The following is a 24,589-nucleotide window of genomic DNA, read 5'->3' as shown; positions in this document are numbered from 1 at the left end:
TGTGCCACAACTACTGAGCCCGAGCCCTAGAGCCCCGGAGCCTCAGCTACTGAGCACACCTGCCCGAGAGCCCGTGCTGCCACAGAGAAACCCGTTTATTACAACGGAGAGTAGCCCCCATTCACCACGACTAGAGAAAGCCCACAGCAAGGCAGACCCAGCACAACCAACAAATAAACCAGAAGTCTGCCTTCCTTGCTTTTATTTATTGGTTATACGAGGTCTACATAAGAAGTATGCCTACCCTGCTGGACTGCCCTTGTAGCTCAGTGAGTACAGAATCTACCTCCAATGCAGGAGACCCAGGTTCAATTCCTGGGTCGGGAAGATCCCCTGGAGGAGGAAATGGAACCCCACTCCAGTATTCTTGCCTGGAGAATCCCATGGACAGAGGTACCTGGCTGGCTACAGTCCACTGGGTCGCAAGAGTCGGACACAACTCAGTGACTAAACCACCACCACCATCCTGCTGGAGAGATCACAGGGAGTGGCTAGTGGAGAGAGAGGCCCTGAGGCTACGTATGGAGCCGGGTGCAGGGGTGGGGGTGTAGGATGCGGTAGTGGTGGGGGTAATGCAGCCATCCCAGGGTCCCACAGAGCCTAGCATTAGACTGTGATGTTCCAGCCCAGGCCCCTAGATGACCACAGAACCTCAGCTGACACCACACGAGGCAGATCTGCACAATCAACCCTCAGATCCCTGAGAAGTCATAAATTGTTTCAAATCACTCCATCTGGGGAGTGGTTTGTTAGGCAATAAGACAAAGAAAGGAACAGGCCCTTGTTCCAATGTTTCTAAAGAATTCTTTACAATAAAACTTCATAGTAGTGGTGGTTATATACAGGAAGATATTAAATCAACCTTTCTTAGAATAGCTCTATTTAAAAAACAACTCTCATCTAACTGCTTGAAAATGAAAGTGAAAGTGAAGTTACTCAGTCGTGTCCGACTCTTTGCGACCCCATAGACTGTAGCCCAGGCTCCTCCGTCCATGGGATTCTCCAGGCAAGGATACTGGAGTGGGTTGCCATTTAAATACTATATTATCTACTTTAATAAACAAATTAAATTAAATTTGTTTAGTTAAACAAATACCCACAGAGAGTAAACAGATCGTACTCAACAAAAAATCATTCTTCTTTGAGCTCATCCTTATTGGGTCACTTTGGGCCCTCTCACTCTCTCTCATTTTTTAACTCATATAGTACATAACTCTCCAATGTAAAGCAACTAAGGATGCTGCTAAATCTAACAGCCAACATATTCACACTGAAGATACCTTAAAAATTGTGGTCCAAATCTTGCTTTGTAAGTCAGAAAAAAATATTGGAAATATAAGATAGTTTTCAAGTCATCTTCTGTCACATTTGTAGACTACATTACTAAATCAAGATCTGTACGGAAGGCACATGAACATCACTAGCTCTCAACCTTAGCTGAATATTAAGAATCTCCTGGGGAGCTTTTAAAACTCCCTTCCAGGCCATATCCCATGCCAGCTAAATCTGAACTGGTGGGGGAGAGTTTGGTGAGTTTAACTACTTAGGGCCGAGTCTAAGCCAAAAAAGGGTTTGATCTCAGTGTCATCTAGGATGACCAACTTTCTGCACCAAGACTTGACTTTACAGAGGACCTCAGCAAGCCATCTTGAAACATCAGCACTAAGGGTAAGGGAGTTTGTTTAGATTTGTGCAAATCCATCACCACTACTGGAGAGAAAGCACTCACCTTGACACTGAATTAGTAAATTTCTTTAAAACTTTTTTTTTCCTTCATTTATTCAGCCAATAGTCTTTGACTCAGCTGGTAAAGAATCTGCCTGCAATGCGGGAGACCTGGGTTTGATCCCTGGGTTGAGAAGATCCCCTGAAGAAGGGAAAGGCTACTCACTCCAGTATTCTGGCCAGGAGAATCCCACGGACTGTATAGTCCATGGGGTCACAAAGAGTCGGACACAACTGAGCAACTTTCACTAGTCTTTGAACACCTACTATGTTCTGGGCCCTCTTTTAGGTGGAAGAGATAGTAATAAACACAATATAGATAAGATCCTCTTACAGAGCAAAAAGCATCATTATCATCTAAATTTCTCTTTCTGCACATGAACAATCCTACTGTTCTACAAACAACTACTGTTTTTCTACATTCCAGTTCATTGCCCTTAAAGTATGACTAATACTTGAGGAAGCATAAATGAATTATTTAAAAATAAAGATTATATAACTCAAAGGGGCCTACTACATTTACAGTAGGTGTTTTATATACAATTCTGCCCTCGGTAGCTTAACTCTACGCTTCTGGAACTTCAAATCTGAACTTCAAACCTGGAACAGAGACTGTTCGGTGTGACCTCAAAACACAAGTGAGCTAGATAAATCCACCACAAGTGGATTTTATGCTGATGCTGTCTGTGAAAGAGAGATCGATCATCCAACAGGCTTTTCTTTATGAATAGTGTTTCTAGAACTTTTTTCCCAGATCTCAGTACTGGGCTTAAGGTTCCTTAAGCGCTTTAAGAATTGCTTCTGGGAATAAACCATTCTTCAGCACAGTTAGGAGAGATCAGAGATTTGAATTGTTGTCATTTATCAAGTACATCTCAAAGTTTCCCCCCAAATGAAGCTAATTTCTTTTCTCTCTCCAAATCTTTGAATTTCCCTCATTTCTACTTTGCTATACATTTCTATTTGCCAATTACCATTTATTTCCTTCTTTAGCAATGTGTTATCTTCCTTTAACTTAGTCACTAAAAACTTCTTATTTCAAATCTGTCTAGAAGCTTTACTTATTTTTAGAAGCTGAAAAGAATCTGACCAAAATCAGAATCAAATTTACTTTCAGGGAGCTTGTAAGATATTAAAAGTTTAATCAAAGAAATCAGAATCAGCAAAGCCCTACCTCAGGAGATTTGCCAGATATAGACCTGCTTTCTCAGTTTTTTTCCTACATTACAGGATTAGCTCTTACAGCCTACAAATCTCATTAAAACACTGCTAATTGAAAACATCACCTGTGGCATCATTAGTACCAGGCTCTTTTATTAAATTTCTGAAATCACTGACTCTTCCCATTTAGGTGATGAATGACAACCATGGGTTACATATTCCAGAGAATCTGGCAGTTTTGATATAAAAAATAGAGCTCCACTTTCAGTACTCAAAGATCTGATATCCAGCATTACATTATGGCCCACCTGTGAAGACCTTTTTGTTTGTGTTCCTGTGACTAAGGGAAACCACACTCAGCCCCTTATACTGCCAAACTTCAAAGCGTCTTTTCAGGTCCCAAATGTCTCCCAGTTCTTTTGATTTTCTTGTTTGCATGCAGTTAGACTTGCCTCCCTTTTCATTAGCAAGCGTCACTCACCACTGCTGGGGTTCTTATTCCTTGCCCATGCCATTCCCACTACCAAGCCTAGCTAGTCCCCCACTCCTCTCTGCAGTGAAAGACAGGCATTTTCCTGTTTGTTAATGCTTTAACCACTAATAACTTTGGGGGAAATCCTAAAAGTATCAGAATACTTATCCTACAAAATGGCCAAAAGACTTTAGCTACCTCTCTCCCCTCTATGCTTACAGTGGCAGGGCTTATGAAAAGCTCTCTGCCTTATCCTTCAGACCACACCTTTGATGAAGGTCTTTTCTTCTAAAAGGGCTACATACTCCCTGGGAATGTCCCAAGTTAGGCCTGATGATGCAATTGAAGCAGAACTGCTTTTGCTCCCTTTCTTTTATAGACAGACAGCAGATAGGTAAGTATGTAGATAGATGGATACACAACATGATCGACAGAGAATTAAACTGCAGTTCTAAGGCTATGCAGAACAGAAGACACCCAGTTCACTAAGCCTCAATCCTTTTCAGGAACAATACCTAGCTTTTTATCACGATCCCCCAATCTACAGTCAAGAGTAACCTTTAAAAATGTGAATCTAAAATGTCACTACACTGTTTACAATGCTTGGGGGGCTTCCCACTGAAATGTTGATAAAACACTAGCTCAACAGGGCACTCAAGGCCCTTCCAAACTGGATCCAGCTTACTTGTTCAGTTTCATCTCTCATTATACTTCTCATCTCTCTTTTCCCTCTTCTAACAATTCCAGCTGACAAAATATAGCTCCTTTCCCTTGCTCTAACTCCACTACCACCACTGGTTTTTTACATGTCAATTAGCATTTATCCACACAAGGAGCAACTGTGTCCCTCTCCTTATCTGCCAGTTGAAGAAACTGATCAAGTAATTTGAAATGTTAAAAAAATTTGCCCATGGTTAAATGGCTAGAAAATAGCAAATATAAATCTAAGTCTATTCATCCATTCATTCAATAGTTTGTGAGCATTTTAGGCCTGGCACCCTTTCAGGCAGCAAAGAAATAGTAAACAAATTTTATCCAAGTTTTATCCTTCTTTATTACTCAATGCCTGGCATAAAGTTGCATTTGTTTAAAACATTCCTGAGGAAAATGTAATCAATTCAGTGATCCAAAGATATTTCTTAAGGTGATGCACACCAGCACTCTACACGTGGCTATTTGTGCAAGTCATACTAATAGAATGATAGTATCAATGAACTGATTTCACTAAAAGGACTCAGGGCTTTTACAACAGTTGATTCCTCTGTCCATAAACTAAACTTCCAGACTGTTTTGCATCATTCAGGTCTCTGCTATACTGTCACATCCACAGAGAAACATTCGTGGTCATTCTACCTAAATAGATTCTATGCATTTCCATCAAGGCACTTCCTTGTCTATCTATCTATCTACTTACCTACTATATACCTATTTACTACTCCTCCCATAAGAATGCAAGCTCCAAGAGTGCAAAGACCTCATTTGTTTTTCACCCTAGTATTAACAAGGCCTGGCCACAGTAGGTACTCAATAAATATTGTTTAAACGAGTACCACAACAATAATAGGAATAGTAATAATCGCATTAGAAAATCCAGGTCTTTATAATTTAGGCTACTCAGCAAACATGACGGGGTTGTACTTGTGGATGAACAGTCCAGAAAATGCTTCTATCATTTATTATGAAATCGCTATCGACAGGCGTCCCTGGTGGCTCAGCAGTAAGAATCCAGCTGCCAATGCAGAAGACACAGGTTTGATCCCAGGTCCAGGAAGACCCCGCATGCTGCAGAGTGAACTAAACCACAACGGCCAAGTCTGTGCTCTAGAGCTCTGGGACTGCAAGTACCGAGCCCTCGGGCTGCAACCACTGGAGCCCGTGCGCCCTAGAGCCTGTGCTCAGCAGCTAGAGGCGCAGCAGCGGGAATGAGACGCCTGTGCGCGGCAACCAGAGCAGCGACCACTCTCGGCAACTAGAAGAAAGCCCGCACAGCAACAAAGACCCAGCACAGCCGATAAATACATACAAATTAAAAAAAGCTGTCGAGCACTTGGCTGGCTATCACTCCTGCAAAGAGTTTCTGAGTATTTCCATGTTACTTACAATTGCCTCTACACACACAGTTTTACTAATCAAATCTCTCATGCAATATTTCTAAGCATCTTTTAACAACCAAATCTACAAACCTACTTACTCATGAAACCATCTTCTTTTTTGCTCCTGATACAATGAAGGCAAAATTCTTTCTGCTGGAAAAGGCTAATCCTTACCCATGGAGTTAGAATCCACATGTTCCTAATTCCTAAGAACATTATTCCCTTGACTGTCCCCATGCATGTACCATCAATCACCTTTTATTGGAGTATAACCATTAGCACATACTCATGTTTGACTAGCTCTCATTCATAAAAAATAAAGTTCCCTCATCTCCCTTCAACTACTACTACGCTTCTCTGTGCCTTTCACAACTAAAATTATCTATATATACTCAGTGTCCACTTTCTCATCTCTGATTCTTTCCTCAAACCACGACAGGTAGGCTTTCACTCCTCATAAAAAGTGACTGTCGTGGTCACCGATGACTTCCATGTAGCCAAACTCAACGGTCACTTCTCTGGGCTCATTTTACTTCAACCTTCAGCAGGATTCAACAGAGATCTAACTCCTACAGTGGCTACTCTCCTCGCTGGCCTCCTAATTTTCTTCCCACCTCACCAGCAATGCCTCCTCAACTGCCTTGTAGCAACCCTTCCTCCATAAAACTTCAGGATGTGATTTTGGCTCTTTTCTTTCTACACTCCCAGGTGATCTCATTAATTCCCATATATTTAAATATCACAGTAATCTGATGACTCCCAAGCACACCTAGTTCCAGACTTCTGTTTTGAACTCCAGATCCCCTATTTAAATATCTATCTAATATTGCCTCTTTGATGTCTCTCCGGGATATCAAATGAACCAGGTCCAAATGCAAACTTTCGATCTTCCTCCAAACCTTCCCAACCTACCATTCCACCCCCTATTCCTCCTTGTACCAGACAGCAAATGATTCATCCAAATGCTCAAACTAGAACACTTGAAGGCATCCTAGATCGGTACTTTTTCCCTTATCTTCATGCCCATTAACAAGTCCTATCAATTTTTCTCTGTAAAATGTATCTTAAGTTCATCTTCTCTTCAGTGGAGTACAAGAATTAAGAAGACAGGCTCTGAAGTTAGACATTAGAATTTAAATCAAAGCAATAATAACAGTTAGCATTTATTGAGCATTTACTGCTCGCCTAACATTGTTTTAATTATTTTACATGTCTTAATTTTTTTAATGTTCATAAGAACCTCATGAGGTAGGTACTATTATTATTTCTATTTTAAATCATAGCAACAGAGCTTAAGTAACTTGTCCAATCCTGAGAGACCCAGAATTCAAACTCCTAAATCTAGTTCCAGATCTCACTGTGGTAGACTGTCTCTTGGTAAAAAGACACTAGAGATAAGGAGATCAGGAGGATCTCCATGCAGGTGCAGTGGTTAAGACTCCAAGCTTCTACTACAACTGGCTTAGGTTTGATCCCTGGTTGGGTAACTAAGATTCTGCATGCCACACAGCATGGCCAAAAAAAAAAAAAAAAAGGGATAGATAGGGAGATCAGTTCAAAGATAAGGCAACAGTGTGGGTAAATAATAATGAAAGTCTAAACCAGTAATGAAAGTAGAAACATTTCAAATTTATGAAATCTTCAAGTAAGACCTAAACAGAGAGTTATAGAATGTTCAAGGGCTGAAAGACTGAATACGTTAAAGATGTCAATTTTTCCCAAACTGATCTACAGATTCAATCCCAGTCAATATCCTAACAGATTCAACTTGACAAACTGATTCTAAAACTTGTATCAATTAGCAAAACCAAGAATAGCTAAGCTACTCCTTAAGAAGAAAAAACATAAAAGAGATTTACCCTGTCAGATATCAAACATTATTTCAAAGTTTTAGTAATTAAGATAGCATGGTGTTGATGAGATGGACAAATTAACCTAACAGAATACAGAACCCATTAACTGACTCCACCTATACAAAAACCTATTTTATGACCGAGCTAGTATCACTGATCAGTGAAGAAAGGATGAACTTTTTAATAAACAATGTTGGAAAAATTGGATATCTACATGGGACAAAATGAAATTGGATCAACACCCAATACAAAATACAATTTTTTAAAAACCAATTCTGTGAGTTCCCTGGTGGTGCAGTGGTTAGGCATTGGCATTTTCACTATTAGGGGTTGGGAACAAAGACCCTGCAAGCCACGTGGTATGTCAAATATTTATATATATCTAAATGGATTAAAGATTTAAGTATAAAAAGCAAAAATGTAAAACGTTTAGGAGACAATAAAAAAGAATAACACTATGGTTCAGTGGTAGAGAATCTGCCTGCCAATTCAGGAGACATGGGTTTGATTCCTGGTCCGGGAATATCCCACATGCCCTGGGGACAATTAAGCTCATGCGTCACAACTGCTGAGCCCTGGAAATGCAACTACTGAAGCCCGCATGCCCGAGAGACTGCGCTCCATAACAAGAGAAGCCTAGCCAATGGGGAGCCTGTGCGCTGCAACTAGACAGTAGCCCTGCTCTCCAAAACTAGAGAAAGCTCATGCAGCAACGAAGGCCCAGCACAGCCAGGAAAACAAGAATAACTCCACGGCCTTAGACTAGGGAAGAATTTCCTAGACATTAAAATTATATACCATAAAGGAAAGGACTGATCAATTACAATACACTGAATTAAAACCTTTGGAACCAGTGACACATAAAATGAAATTACAAGCCATAAATTGGGAGAAGATGACAGCTATACAAATAAAGACAAAAGATGACGATCAAAATATATTTTAAATTACTATAAAGACTAGTGATGAAAGGAAAATCAGAACAACAATTTGTGTATCCAAAGTCCCAAATGAGGATTTCCCTGGTGGTCCAGTGGTTAAGAATCCACCTGCCAACGCAGGGAACACGACTTTGATCCCTGGTCTGGGAAGATTACACATGCTGTGGGTTAACTGCCCACGTGCTGCAACTGCTGAAGCCCACTCACCTAGAGTCTGTGCTCCAGAGCAAAAAGAGCCACCACAATGAGAAGTCGGCACACCGCAATGCACAGTAGCCACTGCTAGCTACAACTAGAGTAAGCCTGCATGCAGCAACCCAGAGCAGCCAAAATTAAAATTAAATAAATAAAATTATTTTTAAAAATAACTTTTAAAAAGTCCCAAAAGGGGATTTCCCTGGTGGTCAGTGGTTAAGACTTTGCCTTCCACTACAAAGGGTGCAGGTTCATCTCTGGTCAGGGCACTAACGTCCCACATACCTCAACGTCAAAAAATCAAAATATAAAACAGAAACAATATTGTAACAAATTCAACAAAGACTTCAAAAAAAACAGTCCCAAATGAATTTTTCTCCCAGATTCTAGCCGGATGATGCATTGTAGAAGTCAACCTCTGGGTACAATTGGAAACTACTGCCAGCAAGGTAGACAAAGGCAGGAGATAAGAGGAGGTGGAAAAAAGAAAAGGAATGTAACAAGTGGGATAAATAAGGAATGGCAACATTATTGGGTTGTAGGTCAACTTCCATTAGAATTATAAGAGGGCAAGAAAACTAAGACAGCACAGAAACATCTACAGACCTTTAGGAACAAAACCAACAAATGGGATAGGACAATTTTAAAAGATGTGGGAAGTTAGCCAGCAACAGATTATGCAGCAGAGACTTTTCCCCCAAAATTATGCGGCACTTCAGACTTATAAAAAGGTTAAAAAAAAAAAAAGTACAACAAATACCTGTGTATATACCACTTAGCTTCAGAAATAGAGTATTTATAGTTAAAGCCCTCTGTTTATTCCTCAGTTATATCCCTCAGTCAACTCCCAGAGGCAAGAGTATCCCAAACTTGAAGATAAACATGCTTGGTCATTTCTTTGTATTTTTACAGTGAGGTCATTTTTTAAAAAGTAGTGGATAAATTTTGTGACAAATAAAGGGATTTCATCTAAATACACTGTCCATCATAAGAGACTCAGAATGAAGGGGAAAGGAAAGGAGCGGGATCAACTCTTAAGACAAAGAGATGAAGATTTAGAAGGCAGCTGAAGGGGGAAAAGTGAAAGTAAACAGTACTGGAAAAGCAGCACAACAAAAAAGAACAAAAATTAGTGTCAATGGAGAGAAACAGTGGCCTTAGATAATATCAATAACCGCAGATATGCAGACGACACCACCCTTATGGCAGAAAGTGAAGAAGAACTAAAGAGCCCCTTGATGAAAGTGAAAGAGGAGAGTGAAAAAGTTGGCTTAAAGCCAAACATGCAGAAAACTAAGATCACGGCCTCTGGTCCCATCATTTCATGGCAAATAGATGGGGAAACAGTGGCTGATTTTATTTTTTTGGAGGGGGCTCCAAACTCACTGCAGATGGTGACTGCAGCCATGAAATTTGAAGACGCTTGCTCCTTGGAAGGAAAGTTATGACCAACCTAGACAGCATATTAAAAAGCAGAGACATTACTTTACCAACAAAGGTCCATCTAGTCAAGGCTATGGTGTTTCCAGTAGTCATGTATGGATGTGAGAGTTGGGTCATAAAGAAAGCTTGAGTGCCAAAGAATTGATGCTTTTGAACTGTGGTGTTGGAGAAGACTCTTGAGAGTCCCTTGGACAGCAAGGAGATCCAACCAGTTCATCCTAAAGGAAATCAGTCCTGGGTGTTCATTGGAAGGACTGATGTTGAAGCTGAAACTCCAATACTTTGGCCACCTCATGCGAAGAGCTGACTCATTTGAAAAGATCCTGATGCTGGGAAAGATTGAAGGTGGGAGGAGAAGGGGACGACAGAGGATGAGATGGTTGGATGGCATCACCAACTCAATGGACATGAGTTTGAGTAAACTCCAGGAGTTGGTGATGGACAGAGAGGCCTGGCGTGCCGCAGTTCACGGGGTCGCAGAGTCAGACACAACTGAGCAACTGAACTGAACTGAACTTGCCTTTGAAACAGAAAAGAGTGAGAGTGAGTTCAGTACATTCACTCAACAGATCAAGCAGCTATTTTTTAGACACTCTTCTAAGGTACTAGGGATATAGCAGAAATCAGAACAAAGGCTCTGCCTTCAAGGAGCATTTATTCTAGTCGGGGAAAGAGGTAAGCAAATAAATTACTCATCAGATACTGGGGAAAAGACAAAAACGACTAGTGAAGGCAAAGTGCTGGTGAGAGGAAGGAGGTGTCTGCTATGTTCTTTGAAGGTAGTGAGAGATGGCCTCTCTGATAAAGTGATATTTAGGCAGAAAGCAATGGCACCCCACTCCAGAACTCTTGCCTGGAAAATCCCATGGGCGGAGGAGCCTAGTAGGCTGCAGTCCATGGGGTCGCTAAGAGTCAGACACGACTGAGCGACTTCACTTTGACTTTTCACTTTCATGCATTGGAGAAGGAAATGGCAACCCACTCCAGTGCTCTTGCCTGGAGAATCCCAGGGACGGGGGAGCCTGGTGGGCTGCCGTCTATGGGGTCGCACAGAGTCGGACACGACTGAAGTGACTTAGCAGCAGCAGGCAGAAACCTAAAGGAAGTAAGGAATGTATAAGTCTTATCTCAGGAGGAGTTACAGCAGATACAAAAGGCCCCGAGGTGGGAGTGTACGTAGCATGTGAGGGCTAGATGTGCCTGGGGTCAGCAGCAAGGGGAAGAGTCGATATGGAAAGATACAGAGGCACCACAGGTGGAACAATGCCAGAACTGAACCTTCTATTCAAAGTGAGATGCAAAATCACTGGAGAGTTTTTAGGAGAAAAGTAGCACAATCTGATCTACATTTCAAGTAAGACAATCTCATAATTTATCATTCAAACAGGGACACTTGGGTGAGTGAAGGAGGGTGCTATCAATATTTACGTTAGGACAAAAGGCTTGTTACAAGACTTTCATTTTAAAAGGCTGCTATGTGGAGCCAACTTGAAGGGGTTCCTCCAGCCAAATCTGGAACTGATCAAAATATATCATGATAGTATCAATAAATGATTACAATCTATTAAGTAATGAGACTACACTGATAAAAGTAAGTAGTTCATTTTTTTTAAGGTGAGACAGATATATATATATATTTCATATTCTTTTCTATTACGGTTTATCACAGGATATTGACTACAGTTCCCTGTGCTATATACACTGTAGGGCCTTGTTGCTTATCCAGCGTATATAATAGTTTGCATCTGCTAATCCCAAACTTCTAACACTGCCCTCCCCCTGCCTCTGTCCCCTTGGCAACCACAAGTTTGCTCTCTGTGAGTCTGCCTCTGTTCATCTGCGTCATATCTTGGATTCTACATATAAACGGTATCATGTGGTATTCATCTCTTCCTGACTTACGTTGCTTAGTATGATAATCTCTAGGTCCATCCATGCTGCCACAAATGACTTTGTTTCATTTTTATGGCTGAGTAATATTCCATTGTGCACATACATACCACATCTTCTTTATCTGTTCACCTGTCAGACATTCTTAAGCTGTGTCCATGTCTTGGCTATTGTAAACAGTGCTTCTATGAACACAGGGGTACGTGTATGTGGAAAAGCTCTTTCATACAAAACCAACGAACATATTTAGAAGGAAAGGCACAGTTAGAAAATCATCTATTAGCAACCATCATAACGACAGCTGATTAAGGCAAGAATAAACACTAAAATTGATAGATAAAAGTTTGAAAAGTAATAGGATATTTACATAGTCTCAATGTATCTCCCCACAAGATATTTATCAATTACAAAAGACAATAAATTTCCAAAAAAGAAAATTGGTACACGTCACCTTCATGAGACGGCCAGAGTTGACACTGCCAGGAATAGAATCAATCAAGCATGTGCTATGTAATATGATGGGCTTCCCAGGTGGGGCTTAGTGGTAAAGAATCTGCCTGCCAATGCAGGAGACACGGATTTGATCCCTGGGAAGATCCCCTGGAGAAGGAAATGACAACCCACTCTAGTAATTCTTGCCTGGGAAATTCCGTGGACAGAGAAGCCTGGTAGGCTATAGCCCACAGGGTCATAAAGGAGTCAAACACAACTTAGCAGCTAAAAAACAACAATGTAACATGATACACAGAGAACTCAGCATCACTACTTAGGTTCAGTTCAGTTCAGTTCAGTTCAGTTCAGTTGCTCAGTCGATGACTCTTTGCGACCCCAGGCCTCCCTGTCCATCACCAACTCCCGGAGTTCACCCAAACTCATGTGCATCGAGTTGGTGATGCCATCCAGCCATCTCATCCTCTGTCGTCCCCTTCTCCTCCTGCCTCCAATCCCTCCCAGCATCAGGGTCTTTTCCAATAAGTAACTCTTCTTAGGTATTACTACCCGAAGTGCATAAACTGAGGGCTTCCCTGGTGGCTCAGTGGTAAAGAATCTGCTTGCCAATGCAGGAGACTCAGGTTCGAACCCTGGATCAGGAAGATCCCCTGGAGGAGGAAATGGTAACTCACTCCAGTATTCTTGCCTGCAAAATCCCATGGACAGAGTAACCTGGCGGGCTACAGTCCATGGGCTTACAAAAGAGTCAGACATGACTCAGCAACTAAACAGCAAAGTGTATAAACTGAATTCAATCATAAGGAAACAGCAAACCTAAATTGAGGAACATTCTACAAAATAACTGGCTTGTACTCATCAAATTGTCAGTGCCATGAAGATACAATGAAAGACGCTGGAGCCATTCTAGATTAAATGAGACAAGAAAGACAGATCAACTGAATCAACACATAATCTTGGATATTTCTCTGTTATAAAGGACATGACTGAGACAGCTGACAAAATGTGAAAAAGTTTCATGGGTAGATAATAGCATTGTGTCAGAGTCAGGTTCCTGATTTTGATCATTGTACTGTGGTTACGTCAGAGAATTTCTTGTTTCAAAAGATGACACACTGAAGTATTTAGGTGTTAAGCGGCATCATATCTGTAACTTAAGCAGTTCAGAAAAAAAATCACTGTAGGTGTGTGGAGAGAGATGGGGAAAGATAAAGCAAATTTAGTAAATGTTAACATTTAAGAAATCTGGTTGAAGGGTATGCACAAATTCTTGGACTGTTTTTGCAAATCTTTCACAAGTCTGAAATTATTTTTTATTTAAATGAACAAAATACCCACACACTTACAAAGGTTTCAGTGTAGAGAACAGATTAGGTGGGGGGATGGTGGTGAGTGCAGAGTTAGAAACAGAGCTGAACCAATTAAAAGGCTATTGTAGATTAAGGACAGGGGTCATGGAAGATAGCAGAGTAGGAAGCTCTAGGAATTGGTCTTTCACCAAAAGAACTGAGCTGGCAAGAAATGCCTGAGGCAATTATTTTGAAACTCTGGAATCTCGTCAACACTTTCAGCATCCAAGGGAGTGCTTGATGAAGGAAGAGGCTGGTAAATTTTAGTTAATTTCAGCATTTGGCATGGTACCTATCATTTTTCAGCTCCCAGTCCCATGGCAGGAAGCAGTGGTAACAATAAATAGCCCAAGATCCTACTGTAGCTTGCTGGTGCTAGGATGTGCAATATGGATCTTGTCTCAAGGTTATGTGTCTTTTTTTTTCCTTTTTGCCACCCTGCTCAGCTTGCAAGATCTTATTTCACCAGTCAGGGCTTGAACCTGGGCCATGGCAGAGAAACCTCAGAATCCTAACTACTAGGCCACGAGGGAACTCCCAGAGTTTTGTATCTTGATCACTGTTTTTGATTGCTGAGGAGCTGGCAAAGAGGCTCACCACTGTCTCAGCCCATGGCTGAAGTAGCTTCCCTAGCAAAATGAGACAAAGAGATTTAAAGATAGAACACTCTTTTTTCCCCCTTTTCTCTTCTTGTTGGATCCAGGCATTTAAGAAAATCTTTGTCAAGTCACTGACAGGGTGGACATAATGACATAACAGAAGAGACTTTGGTGACTATATAGAGCAATGAATATACTCTCTACAAAAAAAAGTTTAGAGAAGTCACTAAATAAACAGACAATTTCAGCTTTCACTCAGTAACAACAGTAATCCCTAGGGAGGGAGCAGAATCTGACTTCCAGAGTTACCATATTATAATACTCAAAATGTCCAGTTCTCAACAAAAAATTACAAAGCATATAGGCACATGAAAAAATGCTCAACACTGCTAGTTATGAGAAATATTAAAATCCAAACCACAATGAGGCATCACCACACACCAGTCAGAATGGCTGTCATCAAAAAGTCTATAAACAATAAATGCTGGAGAGGGTATGGAGGAAAAAGGAACCCTCCTACACTGTTGGTGGGAATGTAAATTGGTGCAGCCACTATGGAAAAGAGAATGGAGGTTTCTCAAAAAACTAAAAATAGAACTATCATAAGATCCAGCAATCCCACTTCTGGACATATATCCAGAAAAGAAAAAACTTTAATTCAAAAAAGCACATGTACCTCAATTTTCATAGCAGCACTGTTTACAAAAGCCAAGACATGGTAAGAACTCAGGTACCAATCAACAGATGACTGATTGGTTTGAGAGGATGTGACATATATATCACACACACATATATATCAAACATATATAAAATAATGGAATATTTTATATATATACATATATATACTAATGGAATATTACCCAGCCATAAAAAAGAATGAAATACTGCCATTTGCAGCAATATGGATGAACCTGTAGAATATTATACTAAGTGAAATAAGTCAAAGACAAATATTGTATGATATCACTTATATGTGAAATCTAAATAATACAAATAAATCTATATACAAAATAGACTCACTAAGAAAACAGACTTTAGGTAGCAAAGGGGAAAGGGAGGAAGGAGGGGTAAATCAGGAGTATGCAATTAACAGATTCAAACTATACATAAAATAGATAAGCAACATAGATTTACTGTATTACACAGGGAACTACATTCAATACATTATAATAACCTATAATAGAAAATAATTTGAAATATATATATATGTATAACTGAATCATTTTGATGCATACCAGAAGCAAACACAATATTATAAATCAACTGCACTTCCCCTGTTGTGAATTACAAAGCATACAAAGACACAGCTGCAGTGAGTAGGGGCTACTCTTTCTAGAGATGAACAGGCTTCTCACTGCAGTGGCTTCTCTTGCTGTGCAGCACAGACTCTAGGTGTGCAGGCCTCAGTACTGACAGCTGCAGCTTGTGAGCTCTAGAACATGGGCTCAGTAGATGTGGCGCATGGGCTTGGCTGCTCCATGGCTTGTGAAACCTTCCCAGACCAGGGATCGAACCCATGTCCCTTGCACTGGCAGGCGATTTTTATCCACTGTACCAACAGGAAAGTCCCTCACACCATTCTAACTCAAACTCTTCCCAAAAAGGGGGAGGAACACTTCCTAACAGTCTATGATACCAAAAGCCAGAAAAGGATACAAGAACAGTACAGACCAATATCCCTTATGAATAAAGATACAAAAATCCCCAACAAAATACTACCAAACTGAATCCAATAGTACATTAAAATGATTCTAAACTATGACTAAGTGAAATTTATCTCAGAAGTATAAGGATAGTTCTGATAAGGAAATCCCAATGTAATACCCCATATGATCATTTTGATAGAAAAGGCACAGGACAAAATTCAACATCCTTTCATTAAACATTGAAAACCACCTTGAAGTCACTATGCTAACTGAAAAAATAGCAATCCCAATAACCTCCAGGGCTTCCCAGGTGGCACTAGTGGTAAAGAATCTGCCTGCCAGTATAGGAGATGGAAGGGATGCGGGTTTGATTCCCTGAGTCAGGGAGATCCCCTGGAGTAGGAAATGCTCCAGTATTCTGTCAGTATTTCCTGGAAAATTCCATGGACAAAGGAGTCTGGTGGGCTACAGTCCATAGGGCCACAGAGAATCAGACACAGCTGAGCAACTAAGCATATAATAACCTCTAAAAGAATAAAATATGTAGGAATAAATTTAACCAAGGATGTGGAAGACTTGTACATTGAAAACTACAAAACACTGCTTAACGAAATTAAAGATGACCTAACTAAATGGAAAGACAGCCCATGTTCATGAACTGATAAACCTGGTATTATTAAGATGGAAATACTCCAAAACCTATCTACAGATTTAATGAAATCCCTATCAAAATCCCAATCGCCTGTCTTGCAGAAACAGAAAGGCTTACTTTCAAATTTGTATGGCACTACAAGGGGCCCTGAATAGCAAAAAACAATAATGGAAAAGAAAAAATAAGAGAAATCACACTTCCCAATTTCAGAGCTTTTTTTTTACAAAGCTACAGTAATCAAAATAGTGTGGTACTGGCAAAAAGATATATCAACCAATGGAACAGAATCCAGTCCACAAATAAATCCTTACAAGTATGGCCACTTGATTTTCAATGGGACTACAAAGAACATTCAATGGAAACGAACAAATGGCTGGGACAACTGGCTATCCAAATACAAACAAATGAAGCTGGACCCCTATCTCACTTTAAATTAAAAGATTAACTCAAAATAGATCAATGACCTAAACATAAGAGCGTAAAGTATAAACTCCTAGAAGAAACCACAGGGTAAATAGCCATAACTTGAATTTAGCAACAGATTCTTAAGAGCTGACATCAAAAGCATAAAGCAACAAAATGAATAAATTGGACTTCATAAAAAGTAAACACAGTTGGGGACGTCCTTGGCAGTCCAATGACCAAGAATCTGGATTCCCAATGCAGGGTTCTGGGTTCAATCCCTGGTCAGGGAACTAGATCCCACTTCCTACAACTAACAGTTTGCATACTGCAAGTAAGACCCAGCACAGTCAAATACAATAATAAATAAAAATAAATATTTTTTAAAAATTAAACACTTTGGTGAATCAAAGAACACTGTCAAGAATGTGAAAGACAGCATGTAGAATTGGAGAAAGTATCTACAAACCACACATCTGATAATAATCTTGTTGTAGCTGCTGTTTAGCCCCTAAGTCATGCCTGACTCTCCTGTGACCCCATAGAGTGTGGTCTGCCAGGTTCTTCTGCCCACGGGATTTTCCAGACAAGAATACTGGAGTGGGTTGCCATTTCCTTCTCCCAGGCATCTTCTCCACCCAGGGATCAAACCCACATCTCCTGCAATTGGAGGAGGATTCTTTACCACTGAGCCACCTGGGAAGCCTATCGATCTAGTAATCAGAATACACAAAGAACTCTTCAACTCAACAATGTGCAAACAACCCAATTTAAAACTGGGCAAAGGACTCAAATGGGCTTCCCTTGTGACTCAGCTGGTAAAGAATCTGCCTACAATGCAGGAGACCTGGGTTTGATCCCTGAGTTGACAAGATTCCCTGCAGAAGGGAAAGGCTATCCACTCCAGTATTCTGGCCTGGAGAATTCCATAGACTGTATAGCACAAGGGGTTGCAAAGAGTCGGACACGACTAAGCAACTTTCACTTTCGCAAAGGACCCTTTTCCAAAGAAGACACATGAATGGCCAACAAGCACATGAAAAGATGTTCAACATCATGGTCCTCAAGGGAACGCAAAACAAATAATATCAGATCCTAGTTCACACTCACTGGGATGACTTTAATTTAAAACACAGAAAACAAGTATTGATGAGGATGCAGAGAAATATGACCCCTCGTACACTGCAGGTGAGAATGCAAAATGGTTTAGCTGTTGTGTAAAACAGCTTGGCAGATCTTGAAAAAGTTAAGTATACACTACATACCTCTTAGGATGGCCAAAATCCAGAACAATGACACCACCAAATTCTGACAAGGTGTGGAGTAGTACCAGAACCCTCTCATTGCTGGTAGGAATCGAAACGGTACAGCCACTTTAGAGAATGGTTTGTCAGTTTTTTACAAAGCTAAACATACTCATACCATATGATCCAGTAATGGCATTCCTTGGTATCTGCTCAAAGATGAAAACCATCTGCACACAGATGTTTATAACAGCTTTATTTATAATGCCTAAGCTTGGAAGCAACCAAGATGCCCTTCAGTAGTTGAGTGGATAAGTAAACTGATACAAAAATATATTATTCAGTGCAACCCCCTGGACACCAGGCTTCCCTGTCCTTCACTATCTAGTCAACCACTAATCTACCTTCTGTCCCTATAGATTTGCCAATTCTGGACATTCCCAAGAAACAGAATCATAGGTAGTCTTTCGTGACTGGCTTCTTTTATTCAGCCTGTTTTCAGGGAACTTCCTTTATTTTAATTATAAAGTGCGTGCCATGTATTAAGACGTAAGGAAAAAATATGGAGACTATTAAAGGACCACTTATGAAAATAATGGGCTTCCCTGGTGACTCCGAGGTTAAAACCTCCGCCTGCAATGCGGGAGACCTGGGTTCAATCCCTGGGTTCGATCCCTAGGTCAGGAAAATCCCCTGGAGAAGGAAATGGCAACCCACTCCAGTATTCTTGCCTGGAGAATCCCATGGACGGAGGAGCCTGGTAGGCTACAGTCCACGGGATCGCAAAGAGTCAGACACGACTGAGCGAGTTCACTTTCACTTTATGAAAATAATATAGTTAATGAATGCAATGGTAGATGAAGAATCAAAACATCCAACTAAGGTAAATCATTTATAAAGTATAAACCAACAGATGTATAAATGAAACCGTTTTAAGATGCAGTAGAAATAAGCAAGTCAGGGTAAAACAAATATGTTAGGAAAATATTTTATAAAACAAACTGCTGTTGGGACTTCCCTGGTGGTCCAGGGGTTGGCAGTCCACCTGGCAGTGCAGGGGACACAGATTCGATTCCTGGTCCAGGAGAATCCCACATGCCTTGGGGTAGCAGGGACCATGGGCCACAACTGCACAACTGCCCTCTGAACTACTAAGGCCTGCAGTGCCCTAGGGCCCAAGTTCTGCATCAAGAGAAGCCATCGTAAACAGATGCCAGCACACTGCTACTAGAGAGTAGGCCCCGCTCACCCCAGCTATAATACAAAAGCCCTCACACAGCAACAAAGACCCAGAGCAGTCAAAATAAATAAACACATAAAAATTCTTTTAAAAATTGCTGTCAGAGAGATCTCCCTAACGAAGATTTAGGAAAAGCAATCACAAGTTTAGTTAAAAGAAGAAAAAGGGAGAGCAAAGAATCATTGTCTTTGAGAATAAAACCTCCTCCAATCAGTGTTTCTCAAAATCTGAGCCATGGACTTCATGCATCAAAATCACCGAAGAACTTGCTTTTAAAAAATCAGATTTTTAGTCTGTGCCCCAGACAATCACCAAAGATGGGATGCTGGAAACTATTTTTTTATAAGTTTCCAGATGACTCTCATAAATACTACAGTTTGAGAACTAATATCTATTTAACACAAATTAATGCAAATGATTAAATGTGTGTAAGAGACAAGAGAAAATCATGACAATAGCAAAGTGCACGAAAAAGAGGAAGGTGAAAGAGGACAAATAAAAGTATACTTGAAAAACATTTTTTACACATTGTGCTACTGAGAAAAAACAAAGTGATGTTTGAAAACTATTGTGGATTTAATGTTGGAAAAAATTCCAAACATGTAAATATACAAGGCATTCTACTAATACATGTGAGGAGCACTCAGGGTATGAATAGGAAAGCATTCATAAATGTAAGGTAAGGTCACATGGTAGAGAGAGCACACAGTTGATACACAAATGTTTGCTAATGATGTTAAACTATTTTTATACCAAGTACAGCTATATTCAATTATCTCCATCCTTAACTGTGATAACCTAGACAGAACTTAACTTTTTGTGGTAGTAATCTTTATACAAACACCTCCATAAATTGTCAAATATTATGTCAGTACTGACGCACAAGCTCAGGGTCAGGACATTTACCTTCAGACCAAGTCAATCTCTATTTTTATGGTAAGACTTATTTTAACAAGAACAGACAAAATTAGATTTCTCAAGGCTAAGAGCACTGCATGATAGAACTCAAATTTCCCTGAAAATTAATAAAATATGTATTCAAGGATGGCCTTTACTATTCTAACTGTAAGCAAAGATTTCTGAAAATGAAGTATTAAGTTCTAACTCATAATTTTACTTCAGTGAGGAAAGTTCACTTTGGCTTAGCAGGGTTAAAGAAAGGAAGTTCACTTTTATAATTCTCAAAGATGCTCACTAACAGAATACAAAATTTGCCCACTTTCACCATAAAAGGCATCCTCCCATTATAAACTCATAAACCTAATTAAGAGTGCTAAATTCTAAAGTTTCTTTGACTCACTTATTTAGATTAAGCTTATTATCCATTTGGAAACCCAGTTATAGTCCATCAAACATTAAGAAGCAGATGTTTCAACATTTCCAGACTTGGCTCTTGCACATCTTTTAAATGAAACAAACTATATTGGGGGAATGAAGTTCCTAACGCATGCAAATAAATTACATGGCAGGTTATGTTGCTTTCACAGGAGATTTTTATTTATTATCAACATTTGGCTTGATACATGAAGGTCTAGAAGCATCTAAAAGTTCTTGTTGACACTTTTTCATTTCACAGCGTATGTTTCAAAAGTCAGAAACCCCAGAATTGAGTAAAGCCTGAAAGCTGGTTAAAATACAGATGTGTGGACTTAGGATCTCACATTTCTTCCCCAAAAGCAGTCAACCAATATTTATCATCAAGTCCCAACTCCCTAAACATCTCACACGTTCAATGTGGCCTCTTACTCACACAAGTCCAGTGCAACCTACCCACACGTACACACACGTGTACACACACACACACACACACACACCCAACAGTCTCCAAATCACCCACACTGGCACAACAGCCTCTCAACATTCACTTGGTTGCTAATCAAGAGCCACTCTTCTTGACACTTCCATAATCTCTTTTTCCATTTCTACCACAATGCTCACCACTCAAAAGAGAAACAAGTTCCTTTTCTCTAAACGCGGAGAGCTTCTCTAACCCAACACACCTCTTTTCCTCCCCCGTTATTATCTATCCTGCCTTTGTTACTCAGAAGGTGCAGGGTCTGGGAAAATCTCACTCACCTCATGCTATAGGCACCAGCACCCAGTTCCTGGCCGATCCCGGATAGACTAGCATCAAAGTCCTGCACCAGCCCGGATTCAATCACCTCATCGGCCAGAGGCAGCTTCAGAGCCCAGGCCATTCTGGCTCCTTCCTTGCCCCAGGAGACAGTTTCTTGTACAAAGGCGAGTAGCGTGATTCTACCCAACCGGGGCAAGACTGCAAGACTGTAGAAAACTCCAAACCAAGATCTCCCACGCAGCACCCACCAAGCAACCCCCAAGCCCCACCCACACTGCCCACACAACTAATCTCCCGTACCCTTGGCTCTTCGCTCTCTGCTGCCCCGACTTCCAAAATCCCTCCCCCGCACCCAGGTCTCTAGAGCACGAGGGCCCTTTGGCTTAACTCTTCCAGACTATCCAGAGGCAACCCTGGACTCCTCGCACTCTTTTTGGGATCTCCCCTTGAGCTCGCGGTGGTCACTCGCTGTTTTCCAAACAAACCAGCAGCAGCGACCCGCTGCCTAGCCGGCACTCCCACGCCGCTTTAGCACCTTTCCCCCGCCCCTTTCCGCTGGAAATCCCCTCCCTCCCGGGAACCACTCTCCCTTTCCCCTCCAGGCCTCGCTTCCGGTCAGTCCCAAGATCACTTCCGGTCACTTCTTCTCAATTCCACGGCTCTTAAAACCAAATCCAGGTTTCCACTGAGCCGACTCCCCGCCCTCCGCAGCCCCCCACGGCCTCAAAACATGGCTCGAGACAGCCCAGCACCGGTTTGAAACCCAGGCTAGCTAGGCTCCTCCACCGCCCGCCGTCCCAGCGCCAACCAATCATGGCGTCCTCTTCCTTCGCCGGAGCGGCGAGTGTGACGTCACCCTAATATTAGCCAATTAAGAATCGACTCCGCTGAGCTTGGCAATGATGATAGGCTAGCGATGCCACGACTCTCCGCCTCCTGAGATGGACTGGGCTATCTGGGAGAGGACTGGGGTGCGTCAGGTGGCCGGGTTTAAACGTCTTTCCTAGTTTTTCCCAGGCTTCTGGTGTCTGCCAAGTAGCTAGTCAAAACCCTAAGACGTGGGTGGAGCTCTAACTCTAGTCTTACTGAACGTACACCCCGCCCTGGCTGATTCTTGGTTGTTACCCAAACGCTCCTAACTAGTGCTTGTATGCTTCTAAATACTCTCTTCTTAAACTCACCTCTCCTGGGGTCAAGAATATACTTAAGTTCCACTTACGCGGATAGTCTTTTTATCTTCCGAATTCTCCTTTAATGCTTTTCAACAGGAAAGCATGAGATAGGTAAAAGTGTTGTGGTTTTTAAATGGTGGTGATCTGAAAATGAGGGTTTGTGCTGGCGTCTTCATTTACTGGCTTGGTGACCAGAATAGTCAGTCTTTTAATCTTACCGAGATATAGCTTTTTTTATATTTGAAAAACGGGGATAAAACTATACGTGCTCCACCTTCTTCCACGTGCTCCATCTTCCTCCTTTGAGGTTTAAATAATGTCCATTATTTATTGAGCATCAACTATATACAAGGAACTTTTTTACATTATCAATAATCCTGAAAACAATTGTAACTAGATTTACAATTCTAAATATAAGTATTAATAACCTTCATTTTTGCAAAAAGGAGAGGAGGCTGAAGCCTTAAATTCGCCAGAACTAAATTGGGGTGCCAATCTTATAAAGTTATAAGGATAATTTCACTACAAGACATTGCCTGTATGAAAGTATTGGTTCATTACTGTATTCAAGTATTTAATTTGTACAATGTGTTGAGATAGATACAAATAGATAGATGCCTTTATCACTAGATTATGACCTCCTAAAGAAAAGAGAATGCATATTTTTCAGGTTTCTGTTCTAAATATCTCCTAGTATAGTTCCTACATTCAATAGGTTTTTTATTATGCTTATTGAATTAAAAAAAGGAAAGATAGAAAGAAAAGAGGTTGACATGAAGTTGACAGCATGCTCCCAGTTTCAACTAGAGTCTTCTGTCTTTGAGGGCTCTGTCTTATCCATCTTCTTACTTTAGTAAGCCTGGCATCCAAGTCTTGGTTCATTCTCAAGACATTTAATATCTCTTTAAGACATTTTTTTTCTTCCCTTGAGCCAGTTGTATCTCAAAATATGTGCTTGTGTGTAAAGGAAGGGGTATTGAACTCAGAGGCCAAAAGAGAGGTGCCATAGTCAAAATCCTTTATAAACAAGGCTTTATAATTTTTTTGGCCGTGTGGTGTGTGGGATCTTAGTTTCCCCACTAGGGATGGAACCTGTGTTCTCTGCAGACTACAACCTCTTTAGAAATTATCCTGAAAATTATTCTGTGCTTCAGCAACTCCACTCTTCATATATACACTAGAGAACTCTTACACACGCATACCAGGAATCTAGTATGAGAATGTTCATGGCAGCACTATTTATAGCAGCAAAACAGAACAAATGTCTGCCAACAAGAGAAAGGATGAGTTGGAGTGTAATAGATTATTATACAGCAGTGAACATGAATACAGCTATATGCAAATACAGGAATAAATTAGTCTTAGAATGGTGGGGGAAATGCAGAAATGCTCATACAGTATAACATCACTTTATAAAGCTCAAAACCCAGCAAAATTAAATAATATACCATTTAGGGGATTATATATACATACATGTTCATTTTAAAAGGAATGAAATGATAAACACAACTCTATTATCAGTTCAGTCGTTCAGTCATGTCTGACTCTTTGCCACCTCATGGGCTGCAGCACGCCAGGCTTCCCTGTCCATTACCAACTCCTGGAGCCTACTCAAACTCATGTCCATCATGTGGGTGATGTCATCCAACCATCTCATCCTCTGTTGTCCCCTTCACCTCCCGCCTTCAATCTTTCCCTGAATCAGGGTCTTTTCCAGTGAGTCAGTTCTTCCCATCAGGTGGCCAAAGTATTGGGAGTTTCAGCTTCAGCATTAGTCCTTCCAATGAATATTCAGGACTGATTTCCTTCAGGATGGACTGGTTGGATCTCCTTGTAGTCCAAGGGACTCTCAAGAGTCTTCTCCAACACCAGACTTCAAAAGCATCAATTCTTCAGTGCTCAGCTTTCTTTCTATTAATAGATGGTCACATCTAAGAAAAGGCAATGAGGTGGGCTGTGGAGGAACTCAAAAGTAGCTTTAACCC

The 24,589-nt window shown here is 40.8% G+C and overlaps 1 protein-coding gene across 4 annotated transcripts in view; it reads right to left on the bottom strand.

The window, feature by feature from the left end:
- Positions 1-22,283, bottom strand: part of TFCP2 (transcription factor CP2) — a 48,922-nt gene extending 26,639 nt beyond the window's left edge. For all 4 annotated transcript variants that reach the window (XM_069580773.1, XM_069580774.1, XM_069580775.1 and 1 more), the window contains exon 1: positions 21,432-22,283. In XM_069580773.1, the coding sequence (XP_069436874.1) occupies positions 21,432-21,553 (122 nt within the window). In that variant the 5' untranslated portion in view covers positions 21,554-22,283. The remainder of the gene's footprint in view (positions 1-21,431) is intronic.
- Positions 22,284-24,589: the final 2,306 nt, after the last annotated feature.

The sequence above is a fragment of the Ovis canadensis genome, chromosome 3 (genome assembly GCF_042477335.2).
Source record: "Ovis canadensis isolate MfBH-ARS-UI-01 breed Bighorn chromosome 3, ARS-UI_OviCan_v2, whole genome shotgun sequence".
Classification (NCBI taxonomy): domain Eukaryota; kingdom Metazoa; phylum Chordata; class Mammalia; order Artiodactyla; family Bovidae; genus Ovis; species Ovis canadensis.
Note: the sequence above shows the minus strand (reverse complement) of the source record. Positions and strands in the feature narration are given on the sequence as shown.